Consider the following 20,836-nt stretch of genomic DNA (forward strand, 5'->3'; position numbering starts at 1 on the left):
ATTGGAGAGGGAGTCAAGATGGTGGAGCAGCAATGGCAGGGGTTACTGGGATTAGTTTGGAGGGCACAGCAGACAATCATCCGAAGGAAGAAAAAATGTACTAAGGGGAGGATGAGGCAACCGTGGTTGACAAGGGAAGTCAGGGACAGCACGAAAACAAAAGAAAATACATACAATGTGGTGAAGATTACTGGGAAGCCAGAGGATTGGGAAGTCTTTAAAAACTAGCAGAGGATAATCAAAAAACATAATAAGGTGGGAGAAGATGAAATATGAGGATAAGCTAGCTAACAAAATAAAAGAAGATTTTTAGATATATAAGAGAGAGGGAAAAGCAAACATTGGAATGCTGAAAAATGAAGCTGGAGAAGTGGTAATGGGGAACAAAGAAATAGCAGAGAAACTGTACAGGTACTTTACATCAGTTTTCACAGTGCACGACCACCAGCAGCATACCAGAACTTCAAGAAAGTTAGGGGCAGAGGTAAGTGTAGTGGTCGTCACTAAAGAGAAAGTGCTGGGGAAGCTGAAAGGTCTGGATAAAGCACCCTGACCAGATGGACTACACCCCAGAGTTCTGAAGGAGATAGCTGAGGAGGTTGTGGAGGCATTGGTGGTGATCTTTCAGGAATCATTTAAAGTTAGAAAGGGCCCCCAGTGGTTGGAAAATGGCTGACCCCCTGTTTAAGAAAGGAGGGAAGCAGAAGCCAAGAAACTACAGGCCAGTTAGCACATCCTCAGTTGTTGATAAGATTTTAGAGTCCATTATTGAAGACGAGATCGCGGAGTACTTGTAGGTGCATGGTAATATAGGGCTGAGTCAGCATGGTTCATTGAGGGGAGGGTCATGCCTGACAAATCTGTTAGAATTCTTTGAGGAAGTAATGAGCAAATTAAACAAAGGCAAAGCAGTGGACATGATCTATTTGGATTCCAGAAAGTCTTTGACAAGGTACTGCACAGGGGGCTGCTAAATAAGATGAATCCATGATATTAGGGGCATATATGGAGGATTGGCTGACTATCAGAGGTAGGGAGTAGGGATAAAGGGTTCTCTTTCAGGATAGTAGTCTGTGACTTGTGGAGTTCTGCCTGGGTTAGTGTTGGGACCTCAACTTTGTGTGTTATACATTAATGATCTGGACTAAGAAACGGGCTAAGTTTGCAGATGACCCAAAGATAGATGGAGGAGCAGGTAGTGTTGAGGAAGCACAGAAGTTGCAGAAGGACTTGGACGGGCTGGGAGAGTGGGCAAAGATGCAGCAGATGGAATAGAATATGAGAAAGTGTGAGGTTATGCACTTTGGTAAGGAGGAATAGAGGTGAAGACTATTTTCTAAACGGGAAAAGGTTTTGGAAATCTGAAGCACAAAAGGACTGAGGAGTCTGAATTTGAGATTCTTTGAGATGTGAGTTCATTAGGCAGTTATGAAGGTGAATGCAGTGTTCGCATTGATTTCAAGAGGGCTAGAATACAAGAGCAGAGGTACACGGCTGAGGCTGTATAAGGCCCTGGTCAGGCCTCATTTGGAATATTGTGGGCAGGTTTGGGCCCCATATCTAAGGAAGGATGTGCTGGACTTTGACAAGGTCCAGAGGAGGTTTACAGGAATGATTCTGTGGATCAAAGTCTTGTCACATGAGGAGCGGTTGAGGACTCTGGTTCAGTCCCCGATTGAATGCTGAGAGGCCTGGACAGGATGAACATGGAGAAGGTGTTCCCACCGGGAGGAGAGACTGGGACCCGAGGGCACAGCCTCGGGGTGAAAGGACAACCCTTTCAGACTGAGACGAGGAGGGATGCTTTCAGCCAGAGGCTGGGGAATCTTGTGGAAACCATTGCCACAGAAGCCAAGTCATTGAGTGTCTTTCTGACAGAGGCAGATCCTTGGGTTAATAAGGGGATCCAGGGTTATCAGGGACCGTGAGACATGTCGATCATAGTCAAACCATGGAACAGATGGGCCAAACGGTCTGTTTCTGTTCCCGTATCTAATGGAGACGGGCAAAATGATGAGGGAGGGGCAGGATGGACAGGAAGCTACACATCCCCCAACCACCTCGGTCTCCCCTCCCCCTCGTGGAAGGTTTGCTGATCAGGGCACCCAGAGGAGGGGCAGGTTTAAGTTAAGTGGCTGGGGGTTTGGAGATGTTTGCAGCGGGAGGGGGATCTAGGACCCACTGCACGTAACGCTGATCGAGGCAAATCCTCTCCAGGGTTGGAGATTCTTCCCTCGTGGAGAGCGGGATTCAGAGAGTTAGGCCCTTCTTTCCAACTGGCTCAGACTCACTGGGCCTTAGTTCCGTGCTCTAGATTAGATTAGATTGCCGACGGTTTGGAAACAGGCCATTCGGCCCAACAAGTCCATACCGACCCTCCAAAGAGTAACCCACCCAGACCCATTTCCCTTCGACTAATGCACCGAACACGATGGGACAATTTCCCACGGCCAACCCACCCTAACCTGCACATCCCTGGGACACTATGGGACAATTCCCCACGGCCAATCCACCCTAACCTGTACATCCCTGGGCACTATGGGACAATTTCCCATGGCCAATCCACCCTAACCTGCACATCCCTGGGCAGTATGGGACAATTTCCCATGGCCAATCCACCCTAACCTGCACATCCCTGGGCAGTATGGGACAATTTCCCACGGCCAACCCACCCTAACCTGCACATCCCTGGGCACTATGGGACAATTCCCCATGGCCAATCCACCCTAACCTGTACATCCCTGGGCACTATGGGACAATTTCCCATGGCCAATCCACCCTAACCTGTACATCCCTGGGCACTATGGGACAATTTCCCACGGCCAACCCACCCTAACCTGTACATCCCTGGGCACTATGGGACAATTTCCCACGGCCAACCCACCCTAACCTGCACATCCCTGGGCACTATGGGACAATTTCCCACGGCCAATCCACCCTAACCTGCACATCCCTGGGCATTATGGGACAATTTCCCATGGCCAATCCACCCTAACCTGCACATCCCTGGGCACTATGGGACAATTTCCCACGGCCAACCCACCCTAACCTGTACATCCCTGGGCACTATGGGACAATTTCCCACGGCCAATCCACCCTAACCTGCACATCCCTGGGCACTATGGGACAATTTCCCACGGCCAATCCACCCTAACCTGCACATCCCTGGGCACTATGGGACAATTTCCCACGGCCAATCCACCCTAACCTGCACATCCCTGGGCACTATGGGACAATTTCCCACGGCCAATCCACTCCAACCTGTACATCCCTGGGCACTATGGGACAATTTCCCACGGCCAACCCACCCTAACCTGCACATCCCTGGGCACTATGGGACAATTTCCCATGGCCAACCCACCCTAACCTGCACATCCCTGGGCACTATGGGACAATTTCCCACGGCCAACCCACCCTAACCTGCACATCCCTGGGCACTATGGGACAATTTCCCATGGCCAATCCACCCTAACCTGCACATCCCTGGGCACTATGGGACAATTTCCCACGGCCAATCCACTCCAACCTGTACATCCCTGGACACTATGGGACAATTTCCCACGGCCAATCCACCCTAACCTGCACATCCCTGGGCACTATGGGACAATTTCCCATGGCCAATCCACCCTAACCTGTACATCTTTTGGACTGTGGGAGGAAACCCACGCAGACACAGGGGGGTGAATGTGCAAACTCCACACAGTCAGTCGCCCGAGGGTGGGAATCGAACCTGGGTCCCCTGGCGCTGCGAGGCAGCTGTGCTAACCACCGTGCCGCCCAAATGTTCACGGGGTCAATGAGAGAAGGAAACGTCAGTTCTCCAGTTTCTGCCCCTGTCCTCCCGGCAGGTCTGTCGCCAGCAGTGACTTCGCCGAACTGGAGAGGATCTGCTGGTCGATGATGAGAGAGGGACATCCTTTCGAGCGAGTGGAGGTGCCGAGAGCAGAGCTTTTGGAGCTGTTCCAGGTATGTTCCGGGGTGAGGACACATCCGCAGGGTTGGGGGAGGGGGCGGAATCTCCAGGCAGCAGTAATCTGTGAGCTTCCTGAGATTACTATATCTCTGTCTCTCTCTCTCTCTCTCTCTCTCTCTCTCGTAGTACAACGAGTTCAAGTTGTGGTTAATCGAGAGGAAGGTGCGCACGCCAACAGCTACAGTTTACAGGTAACCCGTGCTCCTGAGTCTTGGCTGGTTTCCGCACGTGGGAATAGGTTGCCTCGCTCCTTCTTGGAGTGGGAGGGGGGTACAGCTGGCTGGGCCCATGCCCTCGCTGGAGAGACAGCTGGCCCTTCTGCCAATCTTGACGCGGGCAAAAATTGGGCTGCCTCGCCAGCACCGTGGCACGGCGGCTCAGTGGTTGGCATGGCTGCCTCACAGTGCCAGGGATCCGGGTTCGATTCCAGCCTCTGGAGACTATGCAAACTCCACACAGACATTCTCACCCCGTGTCTGTGTGGGTTTCCTCCCACAGTTCCGGGTTAGGGTGGATTGGCCGTGGGAAATTGTCCCATAGTGCCCAGGGATGTGCAGGTTAGGGTGGATTGGCCGTGGGAAATTGTCCCATAGTGCCCAGGGATGTGCAGGTTAGGGTGGGTTGGCCGTGGGAAATTGTCCCATAGTGTCCAGGGATGTGCAGGTTAGGGTGGATTGGCCGTGGGAAATTGTCCCATAGTGTCCAGGGATGTGCAGGTTAGGGTGGATTGGCCGTGGGAAATTGTCCCATTGTGCCCAGGTATGTGCAGGTTAGGGTGGATTGGCCGTGGGAAATTGTCCCATAGTGCCCAGGGATGTGCAGGTTAGGGTGGATTGGCCATGGGAAATTGTCCCATAGTGTCCAGGGATGTGCAAGTTAGGGTGGGTTGGCCGTGGGAAATTGTCCCATAGTGCCCAGGGATGTGCAGGTTAGGGTGGGTTGGCCGTGGGAAATTGTCCCATAGTGTCCAGGGATGTGCAGGTTAGGGTGGATTGGCCATGGGAAATTGTCCCATAGTGCCCAGGGATGTGCAGGTTAGGGTGGGTTGGCCGTGGGAAATTGTCCCATAGTGTCCAGGGATGTGCAGGTTAGGGTGGATTGGCCGTGGGAAATTGTCCCATAGTGCCCAGGGATGTGTAGGTTAGGGTGGATTGGCCATGGGAAATTGTCCCATAGTGCCCAGGGATGTACAGGTTAGGGTGGATTGGCCATGGGAAATTGTCCCATAGTGCCCAGGGATGTGCAGGTTAGGGTGGATTGGCCATGGGGAATTGTCCCATAGTGCCCAGGGATGTGCAGGTTAGGGTGGATTGGCCATGGGAAATTGTCCCATAGTGCCCAGGGATGTACAGGTTAGGGTGGATTGGCCATGGGAAATTGTCCCATAGTGCCCAGGGATGTGCAGGTTAGGGTGGATTGGCCATGGGGAATTGTCCCATAGTGCCCAGGGATGTGCAGGTTAGGGTGGATTGGCCATGGGAAATTGTCCCATAGTGCCCAGGGATGTGCAGGTTAGGGTGGGTTGGCCAGCAGTTCCTGGACACTGTCCACCTTCCTGAGTGTTGTGGGAACTGGACCCATCTGGGGCAAGGCTGGAGTATTTCCCCCCTACTCCTGACCCATTGCCTTGTCACTCTGCGTGGTGTGTGGGTCACCCCACTCTCTCTGGCCTCCTGTTCTTGAGGAACCCATAATCCCGTCCGTATCTCATCCACAGGTGTGGCTCGCTGATCGATCTGTGTCGAGGGCCTCACATCAGACACACGGGTCAGATCAAAGCTTTCCGAATCGAGAAGGTAGGTCAGGGTTTACTCTGTATCTAACCCCGTGCTGTCCCTGTCCTGGGAGTGTTTGATGGGGGGACAGTGTAGAGGAAGCTTTACTCTGTATCTAACCCCGTGCTGTCCCTGTCCTGGGAGTGTTTGATGGGGGGGACTGTGTAGAGGGAGCTTTACTCTGTATCTAACCCCGTGCTGTCCCTGTCATGGGAGTGTTTGATGGGGGGGACTGTGTAGAGGGAGCTTTACTCTGTATCTAACCCCGTGCTGTCCCTGTCCCTGGGAGTGTTTGATAAGGGGGGACAGTGTAGAGGGAGCTTTACTCTGTATCTAACCCCGTGCTGTCCCTGTCCCTGGGAGTGTTTGATGGGGGGACAGTGTAGAGGGAGCTTTACTCTGTATCTAACCCCGTGCTGTCCCTGTCCCTGGGAGTGTTTGATGGGGGGACAGTGTAGAGTGAGCTTTACTCTGTATCTAACCCCGTGCTGTCCCTGTCCTTGGGAGTGTTTGACGGGGGACAGTGTAGAGGGAGCTTTACTCTGTATCTAACCCCGTGCTGTACCTGTCCTGGGAGTGTTTGATGGGGGGACAGTGTAGAGGGAGCTTTACTCTGTATCTAACCCCGTGCTGTCCCTGTCCTGGGAGTGTTTGATGGGGGAACAGTGTAGAGGGAGCTTTACTCTGTATCTAACCCTGTGCTGTCCCTGTCCCTGGGAGTGTTTGATGGGGGGACAGTGTATAGGGAGCTTTACTCTGTATCTAACCCCGTGCTGTCCCTGTCCTGGGAGTGTTTGATGGGGGGACAGTGTAGAGTGAGCTTTACTCTGTATCTAACCCTGTGCTGTCCCTGTCCCTGGGAGTGTTTGATGGGGGGACAGTGTATAGGGAGCTTTACTCTGTATCTAACCCCGTGCTGTCCCTGTCCCTGGGAGTGTTTGACGGGGGACAGTGTAGAGGGAGCTTTACTCTGTATCTAACCCCGTGCTGTCACTGTCCGATGGGGGGACAGTGTAGAGGGAGCTTTACTCTGTATCTAACCCTGTGCTGTCCCTGTCCCTGGGGAGTGTTTGATGGGGGGACAGTGTAGAGGGAGCTCAGTGCTAACTCCACCCTCGGGCTGTTCCAATGGGGTTAGATTGGAATGGGGCGAGACAGGCCCAAATTGATCTTTGACCTGACCGTTTTGGGAAGGACGAGACCAGGTGAAGTGCTTGAATTGAAAACAGGATGTCGGGACAGTGGAGGGATTACAAAAATAAATTTATGCACAACACTGTTCAATTGCTCTTCAACAAAACACTGAGAGGAGAGATCTCAATAATATTGATGGGTTCAGAGATAGGGGGAAACTGTTATCCCTTGGTAGTGGGGACTCGCTCCCACTGGGAGTGGGGTCGGGGGGAATGGGGGGCTCGTTCCCACTGGGAGTGGGGGAGGGGGTAATGGGGGACTTGCTCCCACGGGGAGTGAGGGCGGTAAATGGGGGACTCGCTCCCACGGGGAGTGGGTGGGTGTGAATTGGAGGAGTGTGTGTGTGTGTTCGGAGGAGGCCTGTTCAGAGCAGGTATTCGGGCAGATGGGCTGAATGGCCTTCCTCGTGCTGTGACCGACGATGCCGATCTGAGATTTTCTCTGTGTTCCGGGTCAGAGTGCGGCTGTGCACTGGGACGGGAATCCAGAGAAGGAGCTACTGCACAGGATTCATGGGATCTCCTTTCCAGATCCCAAAGGGCTGGCGGAGTGGGATCGACTGCAGGAGGAGGCGAGGAACCGAGACCATCGGAAGATCGGGAAGGTGAGGTCTCTCTGGGTGCACTGAGCTGGGGGGTGGGGGTGGGGAGCAGGAGGGAGCGTGTCCCCATCTCTTCCCTGTCACCCCGGGGGAAGGGGCACCGTACCCTCACGAGGCAATAGAGGAATAATGGAGAGGGGTCACTCAGGGAGTGGGCTGGAGGTGAGACCCGGCCTGGGGAGGGAGATGGGGGCAGGAGCCAGAGGGTGATCTGACACTGCGGGTCAAAGGTTGCCATGGTCAGTGGGTAAGGAGGGGTCACAGGTCAGTGCATAAGGGCTATAGGAGGGGTCACAGGTCAGTGGGTAAGGGCTATCGGAGGGGTCACAGGTCAGTGGGTAAGGGCTGTAGGAGGGGTCACAGGTCAGTGGGTAAGGGCAGTAGGAGGGGGTAGAGGTCAGTGGGTAAGGGCTATAGGAGGGGTCACAGGTCAGTGGGTAAGGGCTATAGGAGGGGTCACAGGTCAGTGGGTAAAGGCTATAGGAGGGGGTAAAGGTCAGTGGGTAAAGGCAATAGGAGGGGGTAGAGGTCAGTGGGTAAGGGCTATAGGAGGGGTCACAGGTCAGTGGGTAAAGGCTATAGGAGGGGGTAAAGGTCAGTGGGTAAAGGCAATAGGAGGGGTCACAGGTCAGTGGGTAAGGGCTGTAGGAGGGGTAAAGGTCAGTGGGTATGTTCTATAGGAGGGGTCACAGGTCAATGAGTAAGGGCAGTATGGGGGTCACAGGTCAGTGGGTAAGGGCTGTAGGAGGGGTCACAGGTCAGTGGGGGTTTCACAGTGGTTTGACAGGATCCGTGGGAGGGCTGGTGTCAGGGAGGGGGATATGTGTGAGGGTGGTGTGCGCACGAAGAGGGAATGTGAGTGTTTCTGTGGGGGGTGTGTGCATGTGAGTGTTTCTGTGTCTGACTGTGTGTCACTCCGTGAGGGAGTGTGTCTGAGGGGGGGGGGGGTGTGTGTGAGTGTTTCTGTGTCTGACTGTGTGTCACTCCGTGAGGGAGTGTGTCTGAGGGGGGGGGGGGTGTGTGTGAGTGTTTCTGTGTCTGACTGTGTGTCACTCCGTGAGGGAGTGTATCTGAGGGGGGTGTGTGTGTGTGAGTGTTTCTGCTGTGGAGAGGGTGAGAGCTGTGATTTTCCTGAACCTTCACCCTTCCTCCCTCCCTTTCCCTTCCTCCCCCCCTCTTTCCTCCTCCCCCCTCTTTCCTCCTTCCCCCCCCCCTCTTTCCTCCTTCCCCCCCCCTCTTTCCTCCTTCCCCCCCCCTCTTTCCTCCTTCCCCCCCCCTCTTTCCTCCTTCCCCCCCCTTTCCTCCCCCCCCCCTCTTTCCTCCTTCCCCCCCCCCTCTTTCCTCCTTCCCCCCCCCTCTTTCCTCCTTCCCCCCCCTTTCCTCCTCCCCCCCCTTTCCTCCTCCCCCCCCTTTCCTCCTCCCCCCCCTCTTTCCTCCTCCCCCCCGCTCTTTCCTCCTCCCCCCCCTCTTTCCTCCTCCCCCCCCTCTTTCCTCCTCCCCCCCCTCTTTCCTCCTCCCCCCCCTCTTTCCTCCTCCCCCCCCTCTTTCCTCCTCTCCCCTCTTTCCTCCTCCCCTCTCTCCCTCCTCCCCTCTCTCCCTCCCTCCTCCTCTCTCCCTGACTCCCTCTCTCCCTGACTCCCTCCCTCTCCCTCTCTCTGACTACCCGTCTCCCTCTGACTCCCCCTCACCCTCTCTCTCTTACTCCCTTCACCCTCACTCTCTGACTCACCCCTCACTCTCTCTCTGACTCCCCCCTCACTCTCTCTCTCTTTCTTCCTTCCCCTCACTCTCTCCCCCCTCCCTCTTTCTGACTCTCTCTCACTCTCTCTCTTTCTCTAACTCTGTCTCACTCTCTCTCTCTCTCTCTCTCTCTCCGACTCTCTCTCTGTCTTTCTCTCTCTGACTCCCCCTCACTCCATCTCTCTCTCTCTTCCCCCCCCTCACACTCTCCCCCCTCCCTCTTTCTGACTCCCTCTTGCTCTCTCTCCCCCTCACTCTCTCTCTCCCCCTCACTCTCGCTCTCCCTCGCTCTCCCTCGCTCTCCCTCTCTCTAACTCCGTCTCACTCCATCTCTCTCTCTCTCTCTCCTCCCCCCCTCTCTCTCTCTCTCTCCCCCCCTCTCTCTCTCACTCTCACTCTGTCTACATTCCCCGACAGGACCAGGAGCTGTTTTTTTTCCACCAGTCGAGTCCTGGCAGCTGTTTTTTCCTGCCGAAGGGAGCGTATATCTACAACACCCTCACCGACTTCATCAAGGTAACGCCCCCATCTCCCTCCAACCCCTCCTCCAGCCGAGTACCACAACACCCCTTCCTGCCCCCTGCCCTGGGGCACTGGTGTGAACAGAGTCTCTCCCTCTGTCTGGGAGGGCGCGGGTGTGTCAGTGCGTGTGTGAGTGAATCTGATGGCTGCGCTCTGTCCCTGGTGCAGGAAGGGTATCGGAAACGGGGTTTTCAGGAAGTGGTGACCCCCAATATCTTCAGCCAGAGGTTGTGGGAGCAGTCGGGTCACTGGGACCATTACAGAGACAACATCTTCTCCTTCCAAGTCGACAATCACACCTACTCACTGAAGCCCATGAACTGTCCCGCGCACTGGTGAGTAACAAACACTGCGCACATCTCCCTCCCTCCATCCCTTCCTCCCCCTCTCCCTCCCCCTCTCCCTCCTTCCCTTCCTCCCCCTCTCTTTCACTGTCATCTGCTCTAGCCCTCACACTCTGTCCCTACCCCCATCACCCTCTCCCAACCCTATCAGCCCCTCCCTGTCTCTGTCACCCCCTCCAGCCCCTACACCCCCTCCCTATCTCTGTCACTCCCTCCAGCCCCTTCACCCCCTCCCTGTCCCTGTCGCCCCCCCCCCTCCCTGTCCCTGTCGCCCCCCCCCCCCTCCCTGTCCCTGTCGCCCCCCCCCTCCCTGAGTCTTGTCCGTGACGCCTCGGTGTGGACAGTGGAGGACGGTGAAGTGTATATGTGAATGCGAGATGTTGGAGTGACGCGGTCTCCCTCCTGTCGCCCTGGCAGCCTGATGTACAGCCATCGGCCGCGCTCCTGGCGGGAGCTCCCCGTCCGACTGGCAGACTTCGGGGTGCTGCACAGGAACGAGTTCTCCGGTGCCCTGTCCGGCCTGGTGCGCGTGCGGCGCTTTCAGCAGGACGATGCCCACATCTTCTGTACCACCGAGCAGGTCAGTGGGCATTGGGGGGGAGGCGGGCACCGATCCGGGGTAGGCCAGGGTGGAACCATGGGCTGCGTGCGGGCCTTTGGCCCCTCCAGACTATCCCTCCATCTTGGAACGCGCTGCCAGTTTGGAAAGGCAGCTCGGGGCATCGTAGTGGGAAGGTCGCTGGGAGCACTGCTGAACGTCTGAGGAACGTTTGAGGACTCTGGGACTATACTCGATGGAGTTTGGGAGGGTGAGGGGGGGATCTGATTGAAACTTACAGAATACTGAACAGCCTGGACAGAGTGGATGTTGGGAAGATGGTTCCATTGGTTGGAGAGACTAGGACCCGAGGGCACAGCCTTAGAGTAAAGGGAAGACCCATTAGAACAGAGATAAGGAGAAACTTCTTCAACCAGAGGGTGGGGAATCTGTGGAATTCACTGCCACAGGAGGCTGTAGAGGCCAGGTCATTGAGGATATTTAAGACGGAGATCAATAGGTTCTTGAAGATCAAGGGGATCAAGGTTTACAGGGAGAGAGTGGGAGAATGAGGTTGAGAAACTTATCAGCTGTGATTGAATGGCAGAGTGGGCTCGATGGGCTGAATGGCCTAATTTCTGCTCCTGTGTCTTAGAAACAAAGAGACCTTGGAGTGCAGGTTCATAGCTCCTTGAAAGTGGAGTCGCAGGTAGATAGGAGAGTGAAGAAGGCGTTTGATATGCTTTCCTTTGTTGGTCAGAGTATTGAGTACAGGAGTTGGGAGGTCATGTTGTGGCTGTACAGGACATTGTTTAGGCCACTGTTGGAATATTGTGTGCAATTCTGGTCTCCTTCCTATCGGAAAGATGTTGTGAAACTTGAAAGGGTTCAGAAAAGATTTACAAGGATGTTGCCAGGGTTGGAGGATCTGAGCTACAGGGAGAGGCTGAACAGGCTGGGGCTGTTTTCCCTGGAGTGTCGGAGGCTGAGGGGTGACCTTATAGAGGTTTATAAAATCATGGGGGGCTTGGATAGGGTGAATAGACAAAGTCTTTTCCCTGGGGTCGGGGAGTCCAGAACTAGAGGGGCATAGGTTTAGGGTGAGAGGGGAAAGATATAAAAGAGACCTAAGGGGCAACTTTTTCACCCAGAGGGTGGTACGTGTATGGAATAAGCTGCCAGAGGATGTGGTGGAGGTTGGTACAATTACAACATTTAAGGGGCATTTGGATGGGTATATGAATAGGAAGGGTTTGGAGCGATATGGGCCAAGTGCTGGCAGGTGGGACTAGATGAATTTGAGATATCTGGTCGGCATGGACGGGTTTGACCAAAGGGTCTGTTTCTGTGCTCAGCAGCTCTGTGACTGTCTGTCTGTATCTCTCTCTCTGTCTCGACCTCTCTCTCTCTGTCTCGACCTCTCTCTCTCTCTCTCTCTCTGTCTCGACCTCTCTCTCTCTCTGTCCTGACCTCTCTCTCTCTCTCTCTCTGTCCTGACCTCTCTCTCTCTCTCTGTCTCTGTCTCGACCTCTCTCTCTCTCTCTCTCTCTCTGTCCCGGTTAATGATGCCCGTTAAAGGGTTGTGTGTGTGTAGTGTGAGGTTTGGAGCAGCCCTTCAGCAGATGTACCTGGTTATTTTTCAGATTGGGGAGGAAATCGAAGGCTGTCTTGAATTCCTACAGGACGTGTACCAGGTCTTTGGCTTCAGCTTCCGGCTCTACCTCTCCACGCGACCGGAGACCTTCATGGGAGACGTTGAAGTCTGGGATCTGGCGGAAAAGGTAGAGGCAGGCAGACGGGATGGTTTCTGCGGAGTGGGAGAGGTTGTCCCAGGGATAGGTGCTCACTGTTCGAATCTCAGCACAGTCACCCAGAGGAGAACACGCGGTTGAACTTACCAATTTCACACCCTCCAGTGTTTCCCGGGCCACCGTTGCCGAGCCTGTGAACCACCATCATAAAGCGTACCACCATTGGAGATCGGAGGCGTTCCAGCCAGTGCCCAGGGGCATCGAGCGAGTAACTGCCTCATCCCAGCAATGTTTCCTCAGCTCTGCACCCAGCACACCCCAGAGAATAGCTCCCTCAGCGCTGACCCTCCGACAGTGCCCACTCCCTCAGCGCTGACCCTCGGACAGGGCCCGCTCCCTCAGCGCTGACCCTCCGACAGTGCCCGCTCCCTCAGCACTGACCCCCCGACAGCGCCCGCTCCCTCAGCGCTGACCCCCCGACAACGCCCGCTCCCTCAGCACTGACCCCCCGACAGCACCCGCTCCCTCAGCACTGACCCTCCGACAGGGCCCACTCCCTCAGCACTGACCCTCCGACAGGGCCCACTCCCTCAGCACTGACCCTCCGACAGGGCCCACTCCCTCAGCGCTGACCCTCTGACAGGGCCCACTCCCTCAGCGCCCGCTCTCTATCTGTTGTTAATTTCCCCGTGTGTTTCTCTCGGGGAAAGGGTCTTTCTCACAGCGGTCTCTGTGTTTCTCTCTCTCTCTGTGCAGCAGCTGCAGAGTAGCCTGGAGGCCTTTGGCCAGCCTTGGGAGCTGAACCCTGGAGACGGTGCTTTCTATGGCCCCAAGGTCAGTGCGTCTCTCCATCCTGGGTGGTTTGTGGTGGGACGGGGTGGGGTGGGGGTCCCTTCCCCCCCCCCCCCCCCCCCCCCCGCCGAGGTCAGGCTGGCACTCTGACCGAGGTGCCCTCAGCCTTCTGATACCTGGCGGCGAGCTGGTGGGGTACGCCCACCGTCGGGCGCTGGCTACCCGCCTTTGTCCTTTCGGCCTTTCCAAGCCCCTGCTATCCAATCTCTCCTTGTGCTCAGGCCGTCACGTTCCTGATTGCCCTCCAGTGCAGTCCTGGAGGATTGTGCGCGTTATCCGGTAGCCAGGGAGGGTGGGGGTGGGAAGAGAGATTGAGGCGGCCGGGGGAGGTGGTGGGGGGGGTTGGGGGGGGTGGTGTGGGTTTAGATGGATAGAGAGGTGCCCAGCAACGAGGGGCGTCGATAGGGCAGGCGGGAAAGAATGGCGTCCCCTTGTTGGAGGAGTCTGCGACCGGGCTGTGGAGGGAGCCGCATAGATTTTAGGGACGGGGCAAGAGTCGGGAGAGGATTTTCGGGCACACGCTCCCTCACTGCCCGTGAGGCAAGAGACGGAAACCCTCGCCACGCGGGAGACCTTTCAAACCCCTCTGGTGCCCGTGAGGGGAGGGAGCTGACTTCCTGACCCGGTGTGGCCCTACACGTGACTCCAGTCCCACGCGGCGACGCGGCCCGACTCTCTGGCCGACCAGGGACGGGCGATACGCGCGGAGGCTAGCCCGTGAGTCACGGGGTGGGGCTTTGGGCCAAAAGGTGGGACTTGAGTCGTCGGGATGCCGCTGGCGAATGGCCGAATGTCCTTCTCGTGGTGTCGTAGACCTCCCTGACCGTGTGGGGGGGCTTGTGAGGGAGGGAGGGAGTTCCGGGATTCTGACCCAGCAACACTGAAGGAACAGCCAAGAGACTTCCTGGCTGTTTTTCCCACCCACCCACCCAGCCCAGAGCTGGGTCACTGCCTCCCCTGGACTTGATCTAACCGGTCGGGTGAAGTCAAGAGCTGGAGGGCTGCGCGCGCTCTCTCGTTGGAGAGACCGAGGAAGATGGCGGGTTTAACCTGAGGGTTTCCGCTCCCCAGGCGTGGGGGGGGGTCGCGCTGCATCATAAAGCAGCTGCCCGGTCCCCGTGGCCCCTGAGGTTTGCATTGTCCTCTCTCCCGTCTCGTTCCAGATTGACGTCCAGATCAAGGATGCCATTGGCCGGGACCACCAGTGCGCTACCATCCAGTTAGATTTCCAGCTGCCCAGTCGCTTCGGACTGAGCTACATCGGGTGAGTGGGCTCAGGCATCCTGGCTGTGGGTGTGTCCCCCCCCCCCCCGTCTAGAGCACACCAGCCAGCTGTTCGACAGTGGGGGGCGGCACACATTGCCAGACCACCTGTTGGCTGAGGCACCAGAGTGAGCGATCTAACCAGACGTGAGATACGGTGATCGTGGCGAAGCAGGTGATCAGACCCAGGCTCTTATCTCCCCCTGTAGGAGGGGGTGGGGAGGCTTGAGGTTGTTGTAATTCCCGGGAAGGGTCAGGCAGTAAATGTAAGGAAAGTGTTTCCCCTTCACGGTGCAGTGAGACCGGACAGGGAGGGGAGTCATTCTCAGGGGGTCAACTTCCCATGGGGGATTCTGGAGAAATGTCTCCCTCATGGGAATGGGGGACTCGCTCCCCACGGGGAGTGGGGGGGGGGAGAATGGGGGACTCGCTCCCACGGGGAGTGGGGGGGGGAGAATGGGGGACTCGCTCCCACGGGGAGTCGGGGGGGTTGTGTCGGGAGAAGTCTGACCCTGGTCAGTGACTGGTGTCCGTCCTGTGTTGCAGGAAAGATGGCCGTGTGAAAGCGAGTCCAGTGTTGATTCACCGTGCGATCCTGGGCTCAGTGGAGAGGATGATCGCCATCCTGTCTGAGAATTACGCAGGCAAATGGTAAATCGCCCCAGGCCTCTGGTTTGGGAAGAGCGTGGAACTCTGGGAAAACGTGCCAAACTCCAGCGGTCAGAACCGGACCCTGTCGACCTCCTGTCCAGTTCACCCAACAAATTATTTACAAATTATGTGTATGTGGGGTGTGGCTCGGCTAACGTTTTATCGCCCATCCTGCGTTCCTCTCGGAGGGCAGTTAAGAATCAACCACGTGGCGTTTGGTCTTGAGTCGCGAGTAGGCCCGAAAGGTGGCAGATTCCCTGCTGGGGCAGGCATTCGTGAGCATGGAATCTGGGCGCGAAGTTGGCGATAAAATATCCCACCCACCCACCCACCCACTGGGAAGAGGTCAACCCTGCCTTCACCCTTCTGTCTCTTTTTGCAGGCCATTCTGGCTCTCACCTTCGCAGGTCATGGTGCTGGCCGTGAGTGGCAGCACTGCAGACTACGCCCAACAGGTGAGATTGCGGGGTGCTGGGTGGGTGCCGGGGGGAGCTGTATTCAGAGAGCTCTGGACTCCCTGGGTGTGGGGTGTGAGGGGTGGTGTTCTGAGCGAAGGCCAAACAGGCTGGGGGCCTACCCCCCCCCCCCCCCATCCCCCGGAGTTGAGAAGATTGCAATTTTTGTTAAGGATTCTTCAGGGGCTTGGCAGAGTCAATGACTGGAGGATGGGTTTCTTCCCCTACCCCCAACCCCATGTGAGTGTCTCAGACCAGGGGGCACAGCCTCAGAATGAAGGGGCACCAATTTGGGACCGAGATGAGGAGGGATTCGCGACCTGGAGAATTTGAGAGTCTTTGGCGATCCTTGCCACAGACAGTGGGCTAACATTCTGCAGAGGGGCCAAATGGCCTGTGTGCCTGCTGTTGATGTCCGGTGATCATTCTCGATAGGAATAATTTGATTAGGGATAGTCAGCGCGGTTTTGTAACGGGTAGGCCGTGCCTCACAAACCTTATTGAGTTCTTTGAGAAGGTGACCTAACGGGGAGATGAGAGTGAAGTAGTTGACGTGGTGTATATAGATTTCAGAAAGGTGATGTGCGATAAGGTAGGCTACTGCACAAAATATGGAGGCGTGAGTTTGAGGGTGATTTATTGGTTTGGACCTGAAACTGGTGAGCTTAAAGGGCGCAGAGGGTGGTGGTTGATGGGAAACGTTCATCCTGGAGTCCAGTTATTAAGTGGGGTGCCGCAAGGGTCAGCGTTGGGTCCACTGCTGTTGGTCATTTTTTATAAACGACCTGGATGAGGGTGTAGAAGGGTGGGTTAGTAAAGGTGCAGACGACACTAAGGTCGGTGGATAGTGCCGAAGGATGTTGTAGGTCTCAGAGGGACATGGATAAGCTGCAGAGCTGGGCTGAGAGGTGGCAAATGGAGTTTAATGAGGGACGGTGTGAGGTGATTCACTTTGGTCGGAGTAATCGGAATGCCGAGTACTGGGCTAATGGTGAGATTCTTGGCCGTGTGGATGAGCAGAGAGATCTTGGTATCCAGGCACACAGTTCCCTGAACTTTGCCACCCAGGTTGGTCAGATTGTTTAGGAGGTATACGGTGTGTTGGTGTTTGTTGGTAAAGGGAGTAAGTTTCGGAACCACGAGGTCATGCTGCAGCTGTTAGAAAACTCTGGTGCGGCCGCGCTTGGGAGAATTGCGTACAGTTCTGGTCACCGCATTACAGGAAGGATGGGGGAAGCTTTGGAAAGGGTTCGGAGGAGATTTACCGGGATGTTGCCTGGTAGGGAAGGGAAGGTCTTACGAGGAAAGGCTGAGGGAACTGAGGCTGTTTTCGTTGGAGAGAAGGTGACTTCATCGAGATGGATAAGATCATCAGAGGGTTATGATAGTTTGGAGAGTGAGAGCCTTTTCCCTCAGATGGTGAAGACTAACACGAGGGAACATAGCTTTAAATCGAGGGGTGATAGATTGAGGACAGATGGCAGAGGGAGTTTCTTTACTCTGAGTAGAATCGCCAAGGCTTTTAAATGGGCATGGGATTGGCATCTGGACAAGAATGGAACAGTGTAGGTTAGCTGGGCTTCAGATTGGTTCCACAGGTCAGCACAACACCGAGGGCCGAAGGGCCTGGACTGAGCTAGAGTGGTCTATGTCCTGCGACTGACTGACCGTCCTCTCCCTCTCTGAGGGAGAGTGAGCTTCACCGCTCAGCTCGGGCAGAGAGGGGCATGCTGCAGGGTGGTGGGTACAACGGGGCACCCCGCCCCCCAGCAGGGAATACGGAGAGAGTGATGAGGATTCCCACTAACCCCGTGGTCATCGCAGGTCCACCAGCAGCTGCAGGAGGCAGGGATCATGTCGGAAATCTGCCTGGATACTGGATCAACGCTCAACAGGAGGATCCGGAAAGCTCAACTGGCCCAGTTCAACTTCATCCTGGGTATGAGAGCACACGGCAATACCACCACCACACAACAGCACCGGGTCAGAGACAGGGTAAAGCTCCCTCTACACTGTCTCCCCCCCCCCCCCCCCCCCATCAAACACTCCCAGGGACAGGGACAGCACCGGGTCAGAGACAGGGTAAAGCTCCCTCTACACTGTGTCCCCCCCCCCCCCCGCCATCAAACACTCCCAGGGACAGGGACAGCACCGGGTCAGAGACAGGGTAAAACTCCCTCTACACTGTCCCCCATCAAACACCCCCAGGGACAGGGACAGCACGGGATTAGATACAGTGTAAAGCTCTCTCTACACTGTCCCCCATCAAACACCCCCAGGGACAGGGACAGCACGGGGTTAGATACAGAGTAAAGCTCCCTCTACACTGTCCCCCATCAAACACTCCCAGGGACAGGGACAGCACGGGGTCAGAGGCAGGGTAAAGCTTCCTCTACACTGTCCCCCCCATACCAGGGACAGGGACAGCACGGGGTCAGAGACAGGGTAAAGCTCCCTCTACACTGTCCCCCCCATACTAGGGACAGGGACAGCACGGGGTCACATACAGGGTAAAGCTCCCTCTACACTGTCCCCCATTAAACACTCCCAGGGACAGGGACAGCATGGGGTTAGATACAGAGTAAAGCTCCCTCTACACTGTCCCCCCCATCAAACACTCCCAGGGACAGGGACAGCACGGGGTTAGATACAGAGTAAAGCTCCCTCTACACTGTCCCCCCCATCAAACACTCCCAGGACAGGGACAGCACAGGGTTAGATACAGAGTAAAGCTCCCTCTACACTGTCCCCCCCCATCAAACACTCCCAGGACAGGGACAGCACAGGGTTAGATACAGAGTAAAGCTCCCTCTACACTGTCCCCCCCATCAAACACTCCCAGGACAGGGACAGCACAGGGTTAGATACAGAGTAAAGCTCCCTCTACACTGTCCCCCCCATCAAACACTCCCAGGGACAGGGACAGCACGGGGTTAGATACAGAGTAAAGCTCTCTCTACACTGTCCCCCCATCAAACACTCCCAGGGACAGGGACAGCACGGGGTTAGATACAGAGTAAAGCTCTCTCTACACTGTCCCCCCATCAAACACTCCCAGGACAGGGACAGCACAGGGTTAGATACAGAGTCCTGGGACGGTCCTGTGCTGATATACAGTGCGAGTTGATAGGGAAGCAGGCTGTGAACTGACTGTATTTTCTTCCTCTCTCTCTCTCTCTCTTCCCCCCCCACCACCTCTCTCTCTCTCTCTCTCCCCCCCGGCTAGTTGTTGGGGAGAAGGAGCGATCGACGGGGTCTGTGAACGTGCGGACCCGGGACAACAAGCAGCATGGTCTGAGGGGGGTGTCGGAGACCGTCCGGAGGCTGTTGGAGCTGCGGGAATCTCGCTGCGGGAATGCCGAGGAGGAGTTTTAACCTGGGACAGGGTTGGAGGGTACGGGACAGTGGGAGATGGAGCCATTGACCAACGGGTCAGCGTTTGCACTGCAGAGATGAGGAGCTGGTACGTTCCTCTCTGAGCCTCCCCCCAGCCCCTCTCCGCGTCAGCACCTCCAGCCGGACTGGGAAGATCCACGGTTTCTTGGTTCAGCTCCGCGGTCTCCACACGGATTCCATTTCCTCACCCTCTGTTTTCCCCAGTCACCGCGAGATTAAAGAAATTCCGTGAGATGTCCTTCAGCCTCTTTCTGGCGGTGTCTGTCCGAGCGGTTCAACTCCAAGTCTCACAGGGATGAGATTAGATTCCCGACAGTGTGGAAACAGGCCCTTCGGCCCATCACCGACCCTCCAAAGAGGAACCCACCCAGACCCATTCCCCTACATCGGCCCCTTTACCTAACACTACGGGCAATTTCCCACGGCCAATTCACCTGACGTGGACATCTTTGGACTGTGGGAGGAAACCCACGCAGACACGAGGAGAATGTGCAAACTCCACACAGTCAGTCGCCTGAGGCGGGAATTGAACCCGGGTCTCTGGCGCTGTGAGGCAGCAGTGCTAACCACTGAGACATCCCCTTAATAACCTCTATCGGGTCAAAGAGAGGGACGGAACTGAAGGGGAACAGCCCCATGTGTGTGTGTGTGTCTGGCTGTCGTGAGCGTGTGTGTGTGTGTCTGGCTATCGCGAGCGTGTGTGTGTGTGTCTGGCTATCGCGAGCGTGTGTGTGTGTGTGTCTGGCTATCGCGAGCGTGTGTGTGTGTGTGTCTGGCTGTCGTGAGCGTGTGTGTGTGTGTGTCTGGCTGTCGTGAGCGTGTGTGTGTGTGTGTGTCTGGCTGTCGTGAGCGTGTGTGTGTGTCTGGCTGTCGTGCGCGTGTGTGTGTGTGTCTGGCTGTCGTGTGTGTGTGTCTGGCTGTCGTGCGCGCGTGTGTGTGTCTGGCTGTCGCGAGCGTGTGTGTGTGTGTCTGGCTGTCGCGAGCGTGCGCGTGTGTGTGTGTCTGGCTGTCGTGAGCGTGCGCGTGTGTGTGTGTCTGGCTGTCGTGAGCGTGCGCGTGTGTGTGTGTCTGGCTGTCGTGAGCGTGTGCGTGTGCCTGCTTTCGCGAGCGTGTGTGTGTGTCTGGCTGTCGCGAGCGTGTGTGTGTGTGTGTCTGGCTGTCGCGAGCGTGTGTGTGTGTGTGTGTCTGGCTGTCGCGAGCGTGTGTGTGTGTGTGTGTCTGGCTGTCGCGAGCGTGTGTGTGTGTGTGTCTGGCTGTCGCGAGCGTGTGTGTGTGTGTGTCTGGCTGTCGCGAGCGTGTGTGTGTGTGTGTGTGTCTGGCTGTCGCGAGCGTGTGTGTGTGTGTGTCTGGCTGTCGCGAGCGTGTGTGTGTGTGTGTGTCTGGCTGTCGTGCGCGTGTGTGTGTGTCTGGCTGTCGTGCGCGTGTGTGTGTGTCTGGCTGTCGTGCGCGTGTGTGTGTGTCTGGCTGTCGCGAGCGTGTGTGTGTGTGTCTGGCTGTCGCGAGCGTGCGCGTGTGTGTGTGTGTCTGGCTGTCGTGCGCGTGCGTGTGTGTGTGTCTGGCTGTCGTGCGCGTGCGTGTGTGTGTGTCTGGCTGTCGTGCGCGTGCGTGTGTGTGTGTGTCTGGCTGTCGTGAGCGTGCGCGTGTGTGTGTGTCTGGCTGTCGTGAGCGTGCGCGTGTGCGTGTGTCTGGCTGTCGTGAGCGTGCGCGTGTGCGTGTGCCTGCTTTCGCGAGCGTGCGCGTGTGTGTGTATCTGGCTGTCGCGAGCGTGTGTGTGTGTGTGT

The 20,836-nt window shown here is 56.3% G+C and overlaps 1 protein-coding gene across 3 annotated transcripts; it reads left to right on the plus strand.

The window, feature by feature from the left end:
* The first annotated feature begins 3,600 nt into the window (after nucleotides 1-3,600).
* On the plus strand, nucleotides 3,601-19,293 carry LOC140475394 (threonine--tRNA ligase 1, cytoplasmic-like). Of its 3 annotated transcripts, none has more exons than XM_072567778.1 (14): nucleotides 3,601-3,966; nucleotides 4,100-4,164; nucleotides 5,691-5,769; nucleotides 7,400-7,546; nucleotides 9,701-9,799; nucleotides 9,974-10,140; nucleotides 10,567-10,729; nucleotides 12,331-12,468; nucleotides 13,195-13,272; nucleotides 14,454-14,554; nucleotides 15,100-15,204; nucleotides 15,587-15,659; nucleotides 17,484-17,654; nucleotides 18,886-19,293. In XM_072567778.1, the coding sequence occupies exons 1-14, from the start codon at nucleotides 3,898-3,900 to the stop codon at nucleotides 18,919-18,921; spliced, it is 1,491 nt and encodes a 496-aa protein (XP_072423879.1). In that variant the 5' UTR covers nucleotides 3,601-3,897; the 3' UTR covers nucleotides 18,922-19,293. The 3 variants fall into 3 exon arrangements, with proteins under 3 accessions (XP_072423879.1, XP_072423880.1, XP_072423878.1); XM_072567777.1 differs by having other exon boundaries at nucleotides 3,605-3,966; nucleotides 17,484-17,598; XM_072567779.1 differs by lacking the exon at nucleotides 17,484-17,654 and having other exon boundaries at nucleotides 3,603-3,966.
* The last annotated feature ends 1,543 nt before the right edge of the window (nucleotides 19,294-20,836 follow it).

Source organism: Chiloscyllium punctatum, unplaced genomic scaffold (assembly GCF_047496795.1).
Source record: "Chiloscyllium punctatum isolate Juve2018m unplaced genomic scaffold, sChiPun1.3 scaffold_1615, whole genome shotgun sequence".
Classification (NCBI taxonomy): Eukaryota; Metazoa; Chordata; class Chondrichthyes; order Orectolobiformes; family Hemiscylliidae; genus Chiloscyllium; species Chiloscyllium punctatum.

Excerpts from the sequence above, each read along its gene's own strand:
- LOC140475394 (XM_072567777.1), top strand. The coding sequence starts at position 3,898 with ATGATGAGAGAGGGACATCCTTTCGAGCGAGTGGAGGTGCCGAGAGCA. Across the intron at positions 12,469-13,194 it reads TCTGGGATCTGGCGGAAAAG|CAGCTGCAGAGTAGCCTGGA; the intron begins GTAGAGGCAGGC and ends CTCTCTGTGCAG. Across the intron at positions 17,599-18,885 it reads CCAGTTCAACTTCATCCTGG|TTGTTGGGGAGAAGGAGCGA; the intron begins GTATGAGAGCAC and ends CCCCCCGGCTAG.